Raw genomic sequence first — 22,299 nt, 5'->3', positions numbered from 1 at the left:
TCTTGGATTTGCACCAAGAAAAATAGAAAATAAAGCAACGTAAAAGTATGACTCAGGTTTTACATTTTAGCTCTATAGTTGTTTTATTTTATATTACACTGAAGCTAAATGCAGTGAACGTACCATTGCTGTTCTTTGTGTTTTTAATTGTAAAAAAAAAAAAAGACCTGTGCTATTTCACCATTTCCAACTTTAGCAAAAGTATAAACACTTTCACAAACCTATAAGCTTCCCAGACTAATGTGAATGTCCTGTGAAGAATAAAATATATAAGAATGAACTACATGTATTATTGACTTGATCAGAAATAAACTGATGAAAAAAGCATTAGATGAGTCATGACAGTTTTTTTTTACATTTACATTTTTAAATGTAAAAAAATATATATTAAAAACTAAACCTACTTTGCTTATTGACTATTTGTTGTTTTTCTTTTTGTTTACTTGCCACAAGTAAGCAACAAGAAAAATGTGGGCCAGCAACAACCAGTGCGTTCTTGTCCTCCAGCTCAACAACATAAATGATCATTGCTTTGCCTGTTTTTATTTATTTATGACTTTTTCTAACAGCCAATTTCCTTGAGGTCATGCAGTGATGTGGCCCGAGGGAGAGGTGTTCCACATAAAGCTATCATTCACGGATTTTTACCATCTAATGTGGGTGACGCCGGAGAATGACAAGCATGTCTGTAGTGTCAATGAGCTCGTCACTTGGTGATGTCTTGATAAGTGCAGAGAACAAAACAGCTTCAGATGGCCAGATTACAAGTCTTTACACAAGTCTTTACACAGAAAAGGTCTCTCAGTGAGTCATTACATTTTTTTGCAGAAGCTAAACCAATCACTTCTCAAATCTAAAACACTGATGTTTCACATCTCACACAGACACACAGACACACAGACACACACACACACACACACACGCACACACACGCACGCACAGCATTTTCTAGTTGAATTTAACACAGTTCTGTAAACACTCTCATCCAGAAATTTGAAAAATTGCAGTTCCTTTGTGTGTGTTTGTTGTGTAAGGCCTCACTGTGAGGGAGGAACCCGTGTGCTTTATTACAGTGTTAAGTTTCCATTCATTTTCCGTTTCTCTGAGAAATCTGATTCTTTTCTAGAAAAAGCAGTATTTGCAGCGCTATCCCTCATCCATGTAAGGATGCGATCTCTATTATTATGAGAGTCGTATGCAAACAAGGAACAAAGATCCCGGCCGTTATTTTTGGTGAGTATGTGATGGTGAAGGCAGTACAAAAGCAGTCACTTCGTAGTGAACATCAACCAGCTAAATTCAAGTTTCTAAAAAGCTCATTATTCAGCAATATGACAGAGCTCAGGAGGAGCAAGCTGCTTCGCAGTGGTGATGATGATGCCTTCAAGTCGCAGCTGCATTTCTCGGGGCTTCCCGGATTTTTCGGAGCAGCGGTTGAACCTGCAGCCGGACATCTCAGCCAGTTTTCTCCAATGGATTTTGGTATAACAACACCCTGGTTCATTCCTCCCTTGTCGAGCACCCAGTAGAGGTTGTCCTTGAAGAAGTACGCATTTCCTAAAGATAGACAGCAGCAGCATTAGACAAGCCTAATAGAGCGAGATCAACTTCTTGGATCAATTTGTTAAAAGTCACAAATATTGGGAGGATGTCATAGTACTATCTCAAAATATCTGATTATTGTGTGCTCTATTCAAGAAGTGTGTGACTCGTCACGTTTCATCACATTGTACGCAGTTGTTTTTTTGAATGACGTGTCTTCCAACCTTTATACTACTTTATTCCCATTTGAAAATGTGGGTTTCTAGAGCCGATCCCAGCTGAAGCAAAGGCAGGTCACACCCAGGACAGGTCACCAGAGTGTCACCTGCCTATCCCAGGGCACAACACAAACATAAACACCCACATTAAAACGTATCAAAACAAACAAAAAAGAGTCACTAATTATTCTAAATACCGGTACATGTTGTGGAACTGTGGGCGGAAACCAAAGTAAACTTAAACATGCCCAGGTGATTTGTAATCATCTTTGTAACACTTTCTTTGACCAGTAAAGCTACACCAACTGGCCAAAGTTACAAGTTATATGCTCAACCTCAGAAAAAAAACCAAATAAAAAAAAACCCTCAAGTTCTGACCTTTAATTTCACACCATCAAATTAATTGTTGGACAAGCACCAATTGACTGGCACCAGTCAAAATGTCAACACTTGGGCATGACATTGACAAAAGATGCTTTGCAGAAGAATGATGTGAGCAACAGGCAGATAAATAGCCTTTGCAGTAAAGTTTGGATGATTAAAGTGAACGCTGTACCTTGCCTTCATAACTATTAATTGTCAGCCCATCTCAGACCTTTATCGATATTTGCAGATCCTATAATTTTTTTTTTTTAATAAAAGAAATGAAGACTCATGAACTTAATAAAAATTCTAATATAATTTGAATATTTAAGGATGCTTATGAATCTAAATGTCCTAGAGGCACTATTGGAAAATTATAAAAACGTTATATGTCCACCAATAATAATTCAACAGACTATCATATTAAAAACAGTGCAGGGAGAAATACGCCCATATATACATTTTGGAAGAGTTACTGCTACAACTTTGGTAAAATACATTCTGAACAACAAGCTCTTTAGTATGACAGGATTTTTGCTTGTGTCCTGCAGGCGGGAGTGTCAAACAGTTTCTCTGAACTGCTATCATATAATTTGGCCTTGCCCAAATGTAATTGTATTTGGCAACCATCCTGAAAGGTTTTGTAACAGGGATGCATGCATACCTTTTGACTACAGCTGCAAGTAATAATGGCTGCATGTAAAACAAGCAGATGGTGGCTGTGGCCACCATGACGCTGAAAAAGTGGGATTACCACAGACTCTTAAGGTCCTTTGTATAGTAAAACACGGAATGAAAAGCAGGCCTCACTCGATCTTGTTGCTCTGAGATGACAGTGCAACCAACTGTGTCACTCCCACCATCTAATGAAATCATACTCCAAATTAAAATCTAAAAGCTCCCTGTGTGACCTGGCTACACTTCATTGAGTGAAAAACTAAAAGGTCTACATGATTATGAGAAACTCAGCGGTGAACACTGTCAGCAGTACACCTGTTAATTATCAACAGGCTAACTTGTACCTGTAAGCACATTTCTGTCAACTCTGTTTCTTCAAGGTCAAGAACTCCACGGGGCATGTCCAAATAACACTGTTACTAAAGCGTGTATTTATCCAATGGTTTCAGAATATGTTATGCTATATGTGAGATGTTATGTGTCGATTAGGATGGAATCGTTGCTTCTGTGCATTCATTTAGTGCACCGATGGTCATCTTGAGTGTCGTTTTATTATTTGGTTGTCGTTCCTGTCGTATTATCTCGCACTTGATCAGTTCTTCCACTGAATCTCATTCTTGTCAGTGGTTTCTGCGTGCCAGCTTAAACACGCCATCACCAGGTAGAAAAAAAACTACACACACAAAAAAAAACTGGCACTGGCTTTGTTTTTTTTAATCTAAGGCATGTGTCTAAAATTCATGACATATTTATGTATCCGTAACGATAGTTACCGTCTCCCCAGGTAATGATGTCGTCCATGGCTGAAGGCATTCCGCCCCAGAGGCTGTTGTTCCTTGGGTAGCCCGGCTCCGGCTGCCTGGTCACCCGCTCACCCCTGCGGCTCTCATCAAACCGCCAAAACTCCCCACCACTGAACAGGTAGGTCATTCCATTGTGGGCCCAGACGAAGGCTGCATCCACCTTGTCAACCGGAGTCCCTCTTTTTGTCCTCATGCCCCAATCAGAGATGGGTCGGGGGTAGCCGCTCATTGCCTCCGTGTCCTTGAACACATAATACTGAGAGCCTGGAGGGAAACCAAGTCGATCAGACGTGTTTTGCAATCCACACATATTCATGTCAAGTAAAACTTGATGATTTAGTGTTTCAACATGACGACAGACAGTCACACAGTAGTCATCTCATCTGTCTGCATTTTTGTTTTTACAGTCAACATGAAACACATTTCTTTGGGAGAATATAAACACATAGATTATGTAGAAGAGGTTGATGTGTTATAGTTAAGTGACTGCCGACCTATTTGTCAGAGAGCAGCCACCTGAAACTATATTTCTTTTGATGGATTTCTATTGGCTGTATGAAATGTACATGTTTCAGTAAGCAGCCAATTACATAATGGCAATTCTGGTGTGCAATTGACCGAAAAATATTACTTTTTACAATATATCTTTACTAGTTTATACATTTCTGATTAAAATCATACATTTCCATGCATCTTAGTGTATTGCATGTTTAAAAGAGAATCCTCAAGATATTATTTACTATCAATTACTTGTATCCATGCAAAACTACTGCATGCGTCTTTATTCACTGGAGGCACACCACATAGCTGTGTCTCACCAATAAAGAAGATGATGCGGCTGTCACTCTTTCGCTCATAAACAGCATCGATCTTGTTTGTTCGAGGCGGAAGGCCAATCCAGAAGTTCTTGATCTGAGCTGGACTTGAGGACACTAAGGACCCATCCTGCTGAGTTCTCCAGAACTGCGACCCTGTTCCAGAAAAGAAAACAAATCACTGATCAAGCCATACACATTAAAAGTAGTTTCAATCATTCATATTTTGTGCATAGCTTATATTCCTTTTCCTTACCTTTAAAAAAGAAAACTTCTCCTCTGATATTTGCTATTGCGTCAAATCCCCCTTGACACCGCTCCTTGAATGAAGGATCAAAACTGGGAAGGAGAAAGACTTTCTGTTATTGGATGTATTGAATGAGAAGGTCAGCAGAGGGCGCAATGGGACTGCCCAAGTGAGGCTGCATCATAAGGCTTTTTGACCTTCAAATACATCACTGAGTGCATCGATGGTGAATTGATAGTGTATAAAAGCACTCAATAAGTGGTCATATCCTGAACGGAGGTGCACAAAGTTTTATTGCTTCCTCTGGTTGAACTCACCGCTGTGTTGGTCTTGGTGGAGGTGGACTGGGCAGACGGGGAAGGTCAGGATTGACACCGCCTGGACGGCCACCATCTTTCACCCCTGGAAGAGACGCAGCAGCGTTCAGGATGCATGAAAACCACATGACGGCACAATAAAATCACCAGAGATGCCAGACTAATAGGAAGTAATATCTTGCCTCTTGCGAGTCGTAAAAAAGAGAAAATATAACAGACGAATGAGAAAAGGAGCAGATTTACACCAGCATCCCTGTATTGACAGCATTTTAACCAGTTGAGGGTCTCCACTGGGTGGCCAAGCAATTCATAGATGCCAGTTCTCTCCCAGGTACATACTGAGGCACTGAGAAGTTGTTTTTTTTTCTTTTTTAACAAAAATGAAAGTCACTGTCTGTATTTTATAAACATACAAGATCGTTTTGTACAATACCACAGTATTTATAAAATGAAGCAGTGATTTTCACACTAAAATCATCAAATTATTTTGTTTTTGTTTGTTTTTTTTTTTTACAATTATTCACTTAAGATTTAATAGAGATTTCAAAGGGACACTTGACTGTGGACTGAGAGAAACTCATTAAAACCATGTGAAGACATTTGGTGTGCTTAGCGCCATAACTGTTCAGAGTTGTTATTCACCATAGAGCTGCTGGATGGCCAGCCGGTCGTCCAGAGCCAGCTGGAAATTAGAAACGTCAACAGCACCCTGGTAGTACGGCCTCATGATGGACGGGTCGGTGGAGGAATGAGAAAGCCCCAGCGCGTGGCCAAACTCATGCACTGCAACTGTGAACAAGTCTGTTGTGCTGCCGTCACCTGAGGAAAGATGAGAATGATGAAAGGACTGTGTTATATAGAATGTATGTTCACATGCATTGTTTTGTCAGTAAATCATTAAAATGGATCAGGTGTTTTCTAATGACTATCTGATGACATTTAGCTGGTCCGTGATCACAGATCCTCCAGCCCTCCATCCATCCAACCTGATATCAATCAATGAATACCTCCGAAGCTCCAGGTCTCATGATCATCAAAGTGTGTGTCGCCCGACATCTCGTCCCTGCCGGGAAAGAAGGCATGGGCCAGGGTGCCACCCTGTCCGTCAAACGGGTACCCGTCCTCGTGGAGCAAGCGGGCAAAAGACACTCTGATGTCCCCCCCAGCGGTGCCGTCGCTCGGCAGCTTGCGGAAATTCAAGGGGACCACGTCACTCCAGGCTTTGAAGGCACGAGTCAGTAGGTTGTCGACCAAACCGTTGGGCAGGCGGGGAGAGATGGACGGCGACGGGTAACTGTGAACACTGCAAACAAAGTTGGAAATGGCTGCATTTTAAAAAAATAATATTAATACAATACGCGTCACTATTTTAATATAAATTACATTATCAGAGTTATTCCAGATGTTTTCATCAAGTCCAGCATGTAGAAGACATCCAGTTCAAACAGGGAACTTTCAAAATACTTGAAGGCACAAACACCTTGCATGAGTCTTGATGACAAAACAAAACAAAAAATTACAAAACCAGGCACGCTCTCAAAAGCTTCTTCATTTAACACTTTTCCTGACGCTGTCATAGATGATAAAAAAAAAAAAAACAGTCCATATGATTCATAAGGGGAAGTCATACAGCCAAAATATAACATGACAGGAAACACACCTCCATGTGAGGTCTGTCTTGTACCATTTAAGGCCCGACAGAGCGTATCTTTTCCTCCTGCGGCGCTTCCTCAGCATGTCCTCGCTGCCGACAATGTCAGGCAGAGAGCAGCGCGGTGTTGACATGAGTTTAATGGTTTCGTCGTCTGGAAGAGAAGTTGATCACATGTTGCATGTTGAAACGTAAAGGGAACATTACGAGAAATACGAGATTGCAAGTCATCCCCGACACGATTGGGAATTAATTCATTTTTAATATGATTATCAAGTAAATAGCTCACAAATATGATAAATATATTGGATTATTTAAAAGATCTGTATTTAAATGGTAATTAAACGAGCATAAATATGTTACCGAGCTCTCCAGTTTCCGTGACTCCTCCAAATCGCTGCATGACACGAATGGCTTTCTCAATCCCATCTTTGGTCTGGAGTTTGCCGGTACGAGGGTCCGGAGGAGGGAGGTAGCCATATCGACTCAGCCAGTCCTGGAGAGAAAACAAGGAAACAGGAGTAAACCACACTAAGCTTGAAATAATACAATGAATAATAATAATAATATATATAATACCCTTAAATGTACTCAACAATGATCAACAATGACTGAGTATCTTCATTGACATGAAACAAACTCAGAGATTTACTTGGTCATTAATTAACCATGAACAAACTCAACACCACCAAGTGACCAACAATATTGATCGAGCATGAGTCAACTTTGACATCATCAGCTGAGAGGGTGTCGCCTACACGCAGCTCCAGTTATGACTTCAGGTCAGCAGATACATTAAGTTCCCCATAAGGCAGCATGTGAGCCACTTCTTTCTCATCAATATTAAATCACAGTGTCTATATTGAGTATGTTTCCTGATGGGGTAAAGACTATGCATCACAAACAGATTTAAGAGAAATGGGTTTAAAGGTGGGGGGGGGTTACATTGTTTGTGAGACAAGAAAAGTTCCTTGTCTTTTGAAAGCTACACTTCTTCCTGTACTGCAACACCCTGCAGTGTTTGGTTAAAAGGAAAGGTGTTGGCCCATTTCCCCCCCAACTGTCGTCTGGTGTTCCTGCACTGCACCAACACAAAAACATGCTTTCAGCACATTCAACTATCTTCTCTACCGCTTGCCATGCTGACTGTGAACTCCAACTGAACGACATCCAGACCAAAGACATTGTTGCTGTCAGGTAAAAGCACTAAGCAATAAACCTTTGAGTGACTGATTTTCAGTCTCGTTTTTTCAATTCCAATTTGAAAAAAATACATATTTTTGCAAAAATGCGAGACAAGCGTTCACCTCAAAGCTGTGCTGTCAGGGTGAGTTTGTAAAAACATAATAAAAAGACATCCAATAGGGCAAGGTTTTTTTTCTTTTTTGGGGGAGATTTTACTGTATTTTGCACCTGAAGATTTCATTAAAAGTGTATTTTTGTTGAGATTGTAACAGATATTGTGTCGTGATTGTTTGGTTTTTTGGAAATATAAACATTTTGGATCACACACACTCCATGCCACAACAAGGAAAAGCTTTAGGAAGTTTAAATCGAGAGGTTATTATGGAAATATTTTACCAGTCCAGCCTTCTTATTGTGAACCTGGGCTGTATGTTGCTCATGAAATAAGTTAGACAAAAGCCTGGGTATGTCTGCTTTGTGTTCACACGTACAGTACAAGTGCTGATTTCTTCACAAAACCTCAATAATGTAACCTTTAAAAAAAAAAGTGGTATATAATTAATATGACTAAGATGAAAAATGCTTCATGCAGGCATTAAATACCACACAGCAAATAGTTATATCCTGCATTCGTGTGTCATATATTAAAGTATGATGAGCCTGTTTTACTCACCACTGCCCTGCTGTATTGGTCCGGGACTGCTGATGTGCCTGAGATCAGCTTCAGTACAACCAACAGCAGAAGACGCAGCTCCATCTCCAAACCTGCAGAAAACAGAGCGACTACTCCATGCACACTCATCATCTAACACACTACGTTTTGTTTTTGTTTTTTTTATTGGTTATTCATCAAAACAATTTTAACGCTCTTAAGCAGCTTCCAGCAGGAGTAAATAGTGGAGAACGAAGCTTACCGTTGTTTCTCCTTCAGACTCCTCTTGGGACTAGGCTTGGTTTATCGATCAGTGCAGTCGGAGTCTCTCCTCCCTCGCTGACTGAAGCGTCTGCATCTTCTGCTCTGACTCACCAGCAACTGACACACTTCCACTTTGATTCACATGTGCACGAGGTACAAGAAACAATGAGCCAATTACATTTTTTTTCACTTAACTGTATTTTTTTTTCAAAGTTTCTGTACTGACCTGTGCGTCACGTGGTAATTGATTTTTTCCCAGCTCCAATCTATGTACAGTATATATTGCATCTTCAATATAAACAACTTTGCTCGGATATATACGTATTAAAGCAGAATGGAAGTAAATAGGCGCATCATTCCAATACTTCCGGGAGAACCGGCTCAGTCGTTTCCTCCAACCAATAACACATAACTTTTCAAATTAATCATTGATGACAGGAAATACAAGCTGATGTGCGGCTCACATGATGCAGGACTGGGTGGGGGTGGTGGCTGTGAGTCACTGTCTGTGATTTGTTAGATGTCTGTGATTTGTTAAATCATATGACTGCTTTGAGCCAGCAACACATTATTATTATTATTATTATTATTATTATTATTATTATTAATAATAATAATAATAATATTAATAATCTCACCATCGTGACACAGGTTAGTTTTACCCTACTGATGATGTGTTGTTGCAATAGTAATCCTGCTCTATAATAATAATAATAATAATAATAATAATAATAATAATAATAATAATAATAATAATAATAATAATAATAATAATAATAGTAATAATTTATAAAGCACTTTACATTTAAACAATCTCAAAGTGCTACAGGACATTTTTTGACTATCAACAACCAACCACCCTAACATGTGGTTTTCCCATCCATCCATCCATCCATCCATCCATCCATCCATCCATCCACATACATACATACATACATACATACATACATACATACATACATACATTAAGTACACCTAGACAGGTGTAGTTGATTAATAAATGTTTTAAATAAAAAAAATCACATAAATGAATTAAAATCCCCATATTTCACATAGTCTTCAATAACTCCTTCAATAACAAACCTTAAAGAGCACAACAATGTAACTGTTACATTACAAGTGAAATCATGACATAATAGCCTGGATTGAAAGTAGATTCCTTATATTGTCATTGCAATATAAAGTTCAAAAAGTTATGCAAAGTAAAGGTCTGAAGCCTTTCTGAGAGAACTTATAACAATTCTCTACATTTTACAAGCTGTAGTATTCATGTACAGAATTAAGAGTTGCAGATCAAGAATTAGCTTATTATTAAAAAAAAACCTGAATCTATGATTGCAATTAGTCAACTTTGATTTCATTTATACAGATCTTTATCTTTAGCATTTTATTTTATTTTTTTTTTGTTTTGGTGTTTTTCCATAAAAATCAGTTTTCATCTTTTTATATAATATAAGGAGTTAAGCACATTTCATGCCATCTAAAATATTGATTTTATTTTGTTCTTCCTTTGATACCATTTTTTGTTTGTGTGCCTTTTGCTTTAAGTACATTTTTGTGTGATTTTATTTTGTTGTTTTTATGGTGTGAAACCTCAAGGCTGACAACATGAGAATAAATCATTCAGACAACTGTACCTTTATCTTCAAACAACACCCCAGTATACAAATATAGCCGCCCCAGCTTTGTTTATCCTAAACAGGCTAGCCCGACTGAAATAGGATGTTATGTCCAGCCCAGAAGGTTTGATGGTTGAATGAACAATCACACAAAAGAGGCTTCGGACAGGCGAGGAGAAAAGGAAATTTCCATGTTTAGAGTTTGTAAAAATAAAAAATTAATAAAAACATCAGTTTAAGACTACAAGATATCTGTGAATTGAAATGATTGTTTAATTTCAGTTATTTTTTCTCACTGCACACAAACTCAACATGTCAAATTGATTTAATGGATTCATTTTAATTGTATCACTCCTATAATGTAGATCCACTAACACCTTGAATTATTTAACAAGTGCACATGAAATGTATCTCGAGTTCCCAGGAAGTTAGTTTGCCTGTGTTGTTTAACACAAACGATGGAACTGACGGCGCTGCATTGAACCGCAGTGCTCTGGCATCTCACATCCCATCTTATACAGACCCATTATGTTTGCGAGTCTGCCGTTTCACTCTCTCTGCAAAGCATCATGGGTGTTATCTTTCCCCCTCTCCCTCCCCCTCTCCCTCTATTCCCATCTTTAATTTCTGCTCGTCCTCCAGGGCCCATGTGAGTCATGCCATTAGCACAATATGCTGCCCCGCTAATGGCCGGCCAGTTTCCGTCGTGTCCACTTCATGTCGCTGCTCTGTGGAAGACGAGCCGTCTTTTAGCTGCTCCACATTGACGTGTGGCATGGGCTGCATGTCACACTCGTACTTTTGTATTTTCAATGTGGCGGGTGTGTGATGGCGCCGATCTAGTCAGAGGGCGTAAATATTGATCCTAAAACTCACACATTTGCAAGTGAATATACTGTGGTTACAGTTTCATATGTCACAACCCGCAGATGTCTCCTGTTGTGTTGTTGTTTTTGGGCGTGTGTGATCGTAGGCGGAGCAGACGGAGCAGGACGCACACCTGAAGCGGATGAGGAAGCCAGTATTTAAGGACCGGGATTCCAGGCACTCATCGCAAGATCGTTACGTGTACTCTGCGGTACCTAGACTCTGCCCCTCGTGCTCATTGTTTTTTGAGGTTGTTTGCTTCGTGTGTGGAAGCTGCCGAGTATTCTGACCTCCGTGTGTTCTCCCGTACAGTCCCGGTGTGCGCCGCTCCGTCCTGCTCGGAAGACCCCGTCTCCGTGACGTCCGCCTCTGCTTCTCCGATCCCTCGCTACGGACTGCCGCCCCGTTGGAGCGACTCAAAATAAACTTTACTTTCAATTTACATCCCGGACTAGTTGGCGTTTGAATCCTGTTCACCACCATTCCTGACATCATATCCAATATGATTTCAAGAAGTCTTGATGTTTGCAGCTTTGCTTCTTTGACTTACACAGTGATATTATGAAATTTCATAATATGGATAAACCTTTTTATCATTTATAAGAATTAATAGAAACCCAAGAACCAACACATGGTCTAGTGAGCCATGAGGATATTTATCAACACAAGAGATGGGTGATAAAAAAAATTTTCCAAGTGGGGCACATATAAAACTCAGAGACACAAGTTCTTCTCAAACGTCCTCAAAATATTTCACTTTATAAAAAACAACATTTTATAATGTTTAAATTTTTTTATTTTTTTTAAAGACGATCCATTCACTGGATCCATTCACTGGAGCCATTCACTGGAAATGTTAAAGGTGTGGTAGATTTAACCTCTCTGTATGTTGTTTGACATTGTACAGGTGGTGTACAGTGCCATTTTCTGTTGCAGGTTTTGAGTGTGTGTACATGATTATCTGTGTTTTCGATACAATGGCAATCTGCCTGAGTGTAAAGCAGCCACAGTCAGGGTGTAGCTACAACTTCCCATGAGCCTAAATAAACAAAGTGGCATTAAAGATTAATGGATGTTCCTATTCCAAGCCCCCAAAAAACTTTGTGAAAACAAGATTAGACTATGGTAAAGGTGCCCTTTCACAAACATGATCTCTCCAAATCAAGCCGCCATGTTGGATTACTGGTGAATGAGATGTAACGTCACATGACAAATGCAGACTTTCCGACCTCTCGGCATTACACACAGTTTTATTTTTCATTAAAGGGATCCAAGGCCTTCACAAAAAGGGTTGACTCTTGGTAGCTACAGAGTACTAACACGACACACGACAACAACCAAAACAACACAAAGGACTTTTGTGAACAAGTGAAAAGACAAATAAGAGCTGAAAGACATTTCATATGAGATGTATCAACAAAACCAATAGTCAGAGGAAAGTGAGCAGGTCGAAACCCTGCAAAGTACAATAACGGCTTTTTGTACAATATTCGATTCACAAGGAGCTGATTGTCTCGTAGCAACTCGTTTTGGTCATGCACAGTTTTTGCTTATTGAATGGACAGTGCTGCAATAATTTCACAGTTCCTATATCTTAATCTCTTGTACTCCCACCTTTGATTGTCAGTCTCTCGAGTGTTTGCATCGTTTGGTTTGAAGGCTTTGTGTTCGGTGCATAATGGTTCTTGATTGTCACTGGCTGTAAGAAAAGATGTCATTAGTGATACATGAAAAAAAACAAAACCCTGCCAATTCCAATGTGTCTTTGGTGACACTGAAATAAAATGCTTCTATTTTTTTTTTGATTTTCTGCATAAAAATACATTGATATATATATATATATATATAGAGAGAGAGAGATGAAATAAAAAAAAAATACTTAACTTTTTTTTCATAAACCAGTTAGACCTTTAAATCTGTAACATGTTTCTTATATTCGTATTAATTTCATGATGATTCGTGCTGGACCTTATCCTGACGCCACTTCTCCTTCTTATTTATGACAAATTAAACTTCGAGGATGATTTGAATCGACAGCGTGCTACATTCTTCCCTCCAATAACGTCTGACAATATTCCACTATTATTTTCATCATACACAGTTGTCTGTACAAAAATATGCGGTTTCAGTGTAACATTGCTGGCAGGATAGGCGGGATTTACACTTTTTATGGTTCATGTGTTGCTTTTGTTTTTGTTTTTATTTTTCTTTTCTTGTTTGTTATGGGACAAGTGATTGCCATAAGCAAGTCTAAAATCTTCACAGTAGCCTCACACAGCTTATGTTCAGGGAACAAACAAGCTATCACAATATCACTGAGCTGCTCAAGTAACAAGAAACTGTGGTTACACTTCACAGTACAACCGACATCTGCTGGCATTTATTTAGTACTACCGAGTCACTTACTGAAGCACCATGGTGTGATGGAGAAAAGAGTAAGAATTTGATTTTTGGAACCGCTACAGATATATTTATATTCGTTTGAACCTCAACGCAGTCCTTCTGCCTCTTAACAACTTTGCTGTGGTCCTCAAGTCAAATTTAACGTAATTCAAAAATATTCTACATCAGAAATATACAACAATTTAAATGACCTTCAAGAAAATACCTTGCATGCTTCCCTCATATTCATTTTGAATCTTAAATCAATATTTACGACAAAGGTCATTAAACTAAATGTTGGGTTTTAATATCTGTTTTCAATGTAGCGTTTTGTTATCTAAAATACTTCATACATAGTACGTGGTTCTGCAGAACTGCTTGTCCCACTTAAGGACATAACTGATTGATTAGCTTCTTACCTTAAATATAATCCTCACAGCTAATTGAAACCAGACTGCCAGTCTGGCTTTAACACAAGGCTTGTCAGGATTTTAATCTCCACGAGAACGACAAGTCCTTCTAACGTGACGATGTGAACACATTTAGGTCCCCTCAACAGCAATAAATACCTGTTCACACACACACACACGCACACACACACACACAGACACACACACACACACACACACACACACACACACACACACGCACACGCACACGCACACGCACACGCACACACACACACACACACCTGTTCATACACACAGACACACACACACTAGCACACACTTGAAATCATAAATTCACAGTTAATAATTTCTAGGCCACTTTGACCCGGGGGGACGATAGTCACTTATTCATTGGGAGATTAATAGAAAGAAAAGGTTTCTAGACAAAAGATGGAAAGCCCGTTTTTAGTCCCTGATTTTTCCCAAAACTCAAAATGTCCCACATGATAAATAGGATGAAACTTTTCAAAGGATCTCAAGTAAATTTCTCCTCAAGTAATAATTCATGTCACTTGCTCTTTTACCACAAACAATCACCTCTGATTCTACTCCTCAAGCTATTTTAATGGCACACAAGCTTCAAACTGATCCAGTTTCTAACCCTGACACCACTGTCTAATCTTCAACAACGAAAACGGAAACAAAAGTGCTTATAGATAATACTAAGACAATGTCAGTATGACAAGAGTACTGTTAAGTGCAACCAAAGCTGCTCTCGGCTGAATTTGTAAACATTTAATGCATTTCGGGTTCTGTAACCCTTTGAGGTCCTTCTATAGCTCAGCCCCTGTGCTTCCTGATAACCTGCATCCCCATATTGGTTTCTTCACATTTCTTTTTACATGCCCTTTTATTTATTCTTCTTCTTTTGGTATGCCGGTTGGCAGTGATTGTCTGTTCCTCACTGTAATCTGGCCCAGTACTGGCCCAGGTTCTGACTCATGCTCTGCGGCTCAGTTCCCGGGACTTGGACTGGCACTGACACCCCGGGCGATATGAGCCCTGGATGAAGGAAGAAAGAGACGGAGAGCGGTCAGTTCACTGTGCAGGACGGCGGGCAGACATGAGGCAAGTCGAATGAGAGCTGACCTGTGTTGGAGTTGGCTGTGGGCGGAGTCTGCAGGTGAGGGGAAGAGTACGCCGACGACTCGAAGCTGCGCGGTGTAGAGGGTGAAGGAGGTAACATGCAGGAGTAGGAGGAGGCCGACTGTGGAGGAATTGACTGAGGGTGGACAACAGAGGAGGAATACAGGAACAACAAATAGATTAACAGAGAAAAAAGAAAAATCCCCCACAACATTATTCTCACAACTCAGATAATCATTGTAAAGACGATGCAATTTGGCCTTTTAACCTTTTACCTTTAACAATACACATGGTTATCAGTACACACAGTATCACACAGAAAATACATAAACTACATATGTATTTTCAAATCTAAATGAAAAAACCTTGTTGACTCTGACACATTTTTTAATAATTTGTCAAATGTATCTTCTCATGTATTTACCATCGAAAAACTATAGATAGGCAATAAATAACACTTATCTATCTATCTATCTATCTATCTATCTATCTATCTATCTATCTATCTATCTATCTATCTATCTATCTATCTATCTATCTATCTATCTATCTATCTATCTATCTATCTATCTATCTATCTATCTATCTATCTATCTATCTATCTAGCCATCCATCCATCCATCTATCTATGAATGTTTTCATTCAAAAGCTTTACTTTAATCCATTAATCAGTCATTAATTGTCAGTTTCTTTAGTTTGAGGTGCACGAGGAACATCCAGTTTATGCTCAGGAGGAAACATGTCGTTGGACAAATAAAATTGATGGGAATACACGTTCCCCTGTTAACCACACGGTGGTGCTAGAGTAATGCAGCATTGCCCAGAAGCGTCATACAAAACGTTGTAATGATTTACTAGTCCCTGTCAAATCTAATGAGCTACATCATATTTTCCTTTCAGCACAAGTCAAAGTACAACTTTAGTAATGCATTGACATTACACTACATACACAACACTGGGCAAATGCAAACAGAGAAAGAAAAAAAATGTACTAGAATACCAATTTTCACGTTTATGCTCAGAGCTATTCAATGTAAGATAACTTCAAGTGAAATATCACTTCCTTTGGTGAACCTCAGATTTTACACATCGAGTGCTTATTCTGTATCTTTGGAAATGAGCTAAATTCTTTTGAAAAATGTCTTTTGCCTTTCATGCATTCACAGATCAATTGCTCCAATCACACTGTGATCATTGTGTGAATACAGTTGGTGGTTTTGCCCCCATAATATTCACTGGAAAGATGTGTTTCATTTCCATTGTGAAGAGAATTCTTCCCATCGGGGAAAATTAAACTACAGACTAAGAGCACATTTATCAATTCATAAGGAAACTAACACTAATAACAATAACAATAATAATAATAATAATAATAATAATAATAATAATAATAATAATAATCCTTGAACATCATAGTGATTGGAAGCTGGATTTAAGGTTCTCCTATAGTTTTGGTCGTTTGGAAAGTGCTGCTGAATGATGAATGATAAATGTCCAACCTGGACTCCAGATGAGAAAACTGACAGAGAGCTGTAGCTGGGCAGGGACGACTCAGCCTGACTCAACATGGACCCTGTGGAGAGAGAGAGAGAGAGAGGAGAGAGAGAGAGAGAGAGAGAGAGAGAGAGAGGAGAGAGAGAGAGAGAGAGAGAGAGAGAGAGAGAATTACAGTCAGATGCTTTAATATAGATGTGCTCTAATGGATAAACTCTAATGGTTTGCATGCCAGCAGTAGTCAAACATGGGAAGCACTGGGATTTGTAATTACGAGCTCGTAAAATATTCTTGCAAAATATATTTTTTATGGTGATTAAAATGTACATTCTCAATTCTGCCATGTTCAAAATGCTGCAAGCAGGAGGACCTATTCGCTGTACTTAAAGATTGTGATGAAGATGATGATGACAGTCAGAGGAAGGCACTGTGTTCACCTGAGCTGCTGCCGTGCTGCTGATGGTAGACAGACGTGTTGAAGGAAGTACTCAGAGGAGCTTGGCTCTGAGAACAAGAAGTCACACCACCTGACCTCCTTTGATTGCGCAGCTTCTCCTCCCTCCTCCACTTGGCTCTTCGGTTTGAAAACCACACCTGTCAATCACAGGGTCCCGTCAGACCGCATCCGTGATGATGCACTGACACGTTGGACATGTGTGACATCGAAGGCAGCGGCGAGAGCCCAACCTCACCTGTATCCTCGCTTCAGGTAAATCGATCTTGTTCGCCAATCTCTCCCTCGCAAACACGTCTGGGTAATGCGTCCGTTCAAACTCTGATGAAGATATTAACTTGTGTCAAACACGCCATGTGAATCTTAATTGAGGATGACAGCACTACAGCAGAAAGCAGCTTGTCTGATGCCCCTTGCTGGGTTCACATATAGTCAGAATTCATATTCACATCTCTCTCTTAACAAACAGTCAAACTTGAAAGGTTTCTACTTTACATTTTGGTTGATGAAAGCTTTATATCAGCATCACTAATTATCTTTCTGTGGATATAAATTCAGGGAGCAGAGCTGTATCCTTACAACCATTTTTGAAATATTTATCTGTTGCACTTTGGGTAAATTATTTATCATCGTGGAACACGGAGAAAGTTCAAATGAAAGGATTCAAGTTGAGGAGCTGCCTAAGCACTTTATTTTAATGAAGGGCTGACTAAAAGTGAGCTGAGGGAAAATCCTTATGATTCTTGTTTTGTCCATCATTTGTTGTTTCTTAATTCCACGTAACAACTGCAGGTTTTGTGTTTCACTTAGAGGAAGTAAAAGCATTATCTAAAGTCTTACTGTGATTTTTCTTGCTCTGAACTTGGTCCAACAGCACAGGGTTTAAGTGACTGAGAGTCACAGATTTGCTCTTGTTAGAAAACTTAAATTTATAGTCGACGACCTGGCGGATTATTTGACAAGAAGTCCCAGCAAGAATCTGCCTCACCCTCTTCAGCGAGGAATGAGAAATCCTGGAGTGCTGAGAAATCTCTGAGACATTTATAGAGATTCAGTGTCGATCACAGGTTCAACAGAAAGACCAAAAGCAAACAATTGAGGTCGTTTTTCTGATGATATCGAGAAAAGGGCAGTTCAGATATGTTTCATTTTGAACAGAAAACTTGCTGTGCAAATAAAAGACTAAAGTTCAGGCTGGTAACGCATGGTTAATTATTACTTATTCCACAAACATAATGAGGGGGTCTGTAAATTAAGTCTGTCTTGCAAATTGTTATAATTGGCTTGGTTATAATTGGCGTCTGTGTCAACACATGATTGTTATTGTGCCTTGGCTGTGCACTGAGGTCAGTGTACCTCATTAATGTCATTTGTACGGAGTGACCACAGTGATACATTTCCACTCGGCTGCACAGTGGACATTGCGTCCTTATTTAGCTCAAGGGCCTTCTGCAGCCACATCCAGTCAAGGGTGGCTTTCTGATCCCTCTCAGTGGATATCAGGCTACGAGGGCCAGATCTCGCTGCATAGCACAACCACAGTAATGATGCATTATCAAAACTCGGCTGTTTACGTTTTGCCAGAGGCTGCTTGGAAAAGATCAGGAATATTTGTGGCGTTGAGATTATGGATAATTTGCATCTGGCAGTGATTGTGCTGATGTTTACTCTCCCTCCAAGGGATTGATAAAGCCTGCTGTTCCCCCACAAAAGCACACAGACTGACTTTGTTTTGTAGTTGTTGGTAATTTCGCTTGTTGGTACTCCCTGCAATTTAGCAAAACAAAACAAAAAAAGCAGGAGAGAAACGTGTGAGGACTATAATCCAGTAACAAAGGTGTTGGCAGAGAAGGCAAGGCACCATGACAAGCTGCGTCATGACACACTCCGGTCTGGCTTGCGCCCACGGAGGTCAGTGATTGGCTGAACGGCAAGAGAAGCGCTGTGCGTGCCCACATGGCCTGACCTTTCTCCAGAGCCTCGATCTGCTCCTGAGTGAAGCTGGTCCGGTTCCTCTGCAGCTTCCTCTTTAGCTGCAGCCTCAGCTGAGACTCCTCGCCCTCGTCCCGCTCCACAGGGACTCCTCCTCCTCCTCCTCCTCCTCCTCCTCCTCTGCCTGCTCCTCCTCCCCCTGACTCTCCCCCCATACTGCCCTCGGTGTCCAGCAGACAGCCCTCAGACACTGTCAGTGGGGAAGGTGACAAAAGATATGTGTGCGTGCTGGTGAGATTATTTCTAAGACATCAGAGCACAAGATACACGTTTAATCCAGCATGAGGTTGGCGAGACCGGAACGAATACCGAGCTGAAGTCCACTCACCTGTGCTGTGCTGTGTCTGAACGCCAGTCGGGTCATGGTACCAGTTGTTGGGCCCACTCCAGTTCGAGCCGCTCTGCAGGTTCAGCATGGTTAACTTCTCATACATGCTACGAGTGTCCAATCCACCATGAAGAAGAATAAAGGAGAGCTGTCCTGTGTGTTTGTGCGCGCTCCGCTGTTTAGTATCACCTCAGCTCCTCTGCCCCTCTTGGATCCCGCAGTCCTTCCTCCTAGAGGTTGGAGCAAAGAGACGAAGAAGAAGAAGACGAAGAAGAAGGAGGGGTTCATATCGCATGAGTTCACACATGGTTGGCATTGTGGTGAATTAGCCTCATGATGACAGACAGAAATGGAGTTAGTTACATGCTCGCTGTCGTAACGTGTGTGTGTTATACATTGCTTCGCTAGTATACCATGGGGAGGTGAGGTACATTAGAACCCACTCTGAAAGCCATGACATTTATAATGCTGCTTGCTTTTAGCTCTATTTTTTGCCTGTAAACTTCAGCATGCATGCATGCACACAAATACAGTCCATACACAAACGTATCCATGGAAAGACACCAAAATTAAGATATAGCCATGAAACGGTCACTCACAAAATGGCTTTCTGATCACATAATGTAAAAAAAAACCCCAACAATCAAATCAGCCCTACCTTTAACTTTCTGCATATAACAAAGACTGCACATGTGCAATGTTCTTAAATAAATAAACATATTTAAAATATGTTCTTATCTGATCTTATGTAAGATTTTTTTCTTTTAAATACTGCTCGTTGAGAGCAAGAAAGGAACGCATGAGCATACTAATATTGAGTTAAATCGCCTAAACAGCTACAGACACACCATGTCAAAGGTCAAACTTAAATCATTTGGGCGAGGGATCCCCAGGAGACTGATATATCCATTCAAATTTCAGCGAAATTTCAGAAAAATATTCATGAATATGGTTTGCGGCGACATTGATCCCGAAGCCAGCACTACAGAGAATTTTAAATAAGTGATATCGACACTGAACCAGAGACACAAAAGCAGCCCAAAGACAATTTATGCAAACTTACCAAGTGTCCAGGTGAGATGATGTGGTGTGTTACTCTCCTCCTCTGTGGACCTTTATTCCCCTGTTCCCCCCACGTCCCTTGTTCTCAAGCCTTGTTGACAATACTGTGTGTGTGTGTGCGTGTGTGTGTGTGTGTGTGTAAAGGAGAGTGTAGAAGAGAGATGGAGAGAGTTAGACAGGGTGAGAGAGAGTGAAAGAGGGAGAGGGGGGGCTCTGGAGAGAAATGCATCTGCGGGCACTCTTGTCCTCCAAGCGATGGGGAGTGAGAGAGGGAGAGGGAGAGAGAGAGAGAGAGAGAGAGAGAGAGAGAGAGAGAGAGAGAGAGAAAGAGAGAGAGAGAGAGAGAGAGAGAGAGAGAGAGAGAGAAAGAAGAGGGAGAGGGAGAGGGAGCCACCGAGGGGTGACAAAGTGAGTCAACATCAGTGTCAAGTTTGAACTTAATGCCAGCGAGAGGAGGAGGGGAGCCGAGAGAGTAGAGCATAAAGCACAGATAATGGAAAGATAGCGGATGATAAATAGATGAGGGAATTCAATTTTAGCCTTGAATTACACATAAATATTGAACACGATAGGCAGTCAACTGTGTTGACACTAGTTAAACTGACTTTATTAGATCCAACTCAGTGTTCACCATTATTTTTGATGTAATCTTGTTTGGATTGTAAGGTATGATTGTTGAAACTTTATTAAAGCTTTGGCCTATTCACATACACATAATTACTTGCTACTTTGAAAGTCGAGTGATAATTTGAAAATAAAATTACATACATAATTTTATTTTTTTTTAAACAAATTATATAACATATTTAAGAAGCACCATGCAACATATATACAAGCCTATAAGGAATGAAGATATATAAAGGTACACGTTATTAATAATAGTCATTCAGAGAGACTAACTTGAATAAAGATCAAAAATCAAGTCAAAATCATTGCTTCGACTTGTAAAACACAATTTTAAATATACAGACACATTAGTTTGGAAGAACGTGATTATCTGCGTCCTATTTTGTCATTTACATTTATTGAAACTGTTGGAAATATCTAACGCTACTTTGAGTAAATCTTAATATTAAAACTGTTTGGACTCGCCAAAATATTTGTTTATCAAAAATGACTGGGAAAAAAATGCTTAAATGGACAATTACATAGAAACATTTTCACATTCATTTGAAAATCTGTTCAACAAAAAAAGACTACATTAATATTTGTAATAGTACTAACTAACAGTTTAATTCATTGAATGTAATCAATTAAATTTTATTTAATTTGATTTAATTTGATTAAATTTGATTTGATTTGATTTGATTTGATTTGATTTTGATTTTATTGAATTGAATTGAATTGAATTGAATTGAATTGAATTGATTGAATTGAATTTTATTTAATTTTATTTAATTCAATCATTCATTGGGGATGAAAAAGAATATATGATACATGGCAAATTGCCTTTATGTTTTGCTTTGAAAATAAAAATAGGAGAATTTAAATTTGGCTGTACGAAAAAAGACCAAATGTTGACGTTTCAGAAACTTGACAAACTCAGTGTCTTGTGTTCAAATCTTACCACTTCTTAAAGTTGCTTCTGATTTATTTCCTGTTACTGAGCTACTTACTTGATCACTATATGATTACTTTCATTATAAGGGGCATTATTCTTATATGAAGGACTTATAGACGGAGTTATTTAATTCTTTGTCCAAGCACTTTGGGCATGTACAGTCAATATAGTGGCGGTGGGCAGGTACAGAAGTCTCAGGTGCAGCTTCACTGTGAACACCAAGGTATTGTTCCCTCACTGTATAGGTGTTGCCCTCGGCCTGCAACTCAG

The 22,299-nt window shown here is 39.6% G+C and overlaps 2 protein-coding genes across 2 annotated transcripts; both read right to left on the bottom strand.

Moving 5' to 3' along the window:
* Positions 1–1,240: 1,240 nt before the first annotated feature.
* mmp25b (matrix metallopeptidase 25b) lies at positions 1,241–8,576 on the bottom strand (the record flags this gene model as incomplete). The annotated part of the gene is made up of 10 exons (XM_080517716.1): positions 1,241–1,557; positions 3,575–3,868; positions 4,423–4,575; positions 4,676–4,758; positions 4,984–5,068; positions 5,626–5,802; positions 5,991–6,286; positions 6,644–6,788; positions 6,998–7,130; positions 8,493–8,576. The coding sequence occupies 10 exons, from the start codon at positions 8,574–8,576 to the stop codon at positions 1,286–1,288; spliced, it is 1,722 nt and encodes a 573-aa protein (XP_080373842.1). The 3' UTR covers positions 1,241–1,285.
* Positions 8,577–14,953: 6,377 nt separating this feature from the next.
* Positions 14,954–19,512, bottom strand: pax10 (paired box 10; the record flags this gene model as incomplete). The annotated part of the gene is made up of 7 exons (XM_080517734.1): positions 14,954–15,054; positions 15,142–15,274; positions 16,638–16,711; positions 17,070–17,226; positions 17,325–17,407; positions 19,053–19,268; positions 19,407–19,512. 7 exons carry the CDS (start codon positions 19,510–19,512, stop codon positions 14,954–14,956), a joined length of 870 nt encoding a protein of 289 aa, XP_080373860.1.
* Positions 19,513–22,299: the final 2,787 nt, after the last annotated feature.

Source organism: Blennius ocellaris (genome assembly GCF_963422515.1).
Source record: "Blennius ocellaris genome assembly, chromosome: 21".
In the NCBI taxonomy this organism is placed as follows: Eukaryota; Metazoa; Chordata; class Actinopteri; order Blenniiformes; family Blenniidae; genus Blennius; species Blennius ocellaris.
This window is presented reverse-complemented; position numbering and strand designations above follow the sequence as displayed.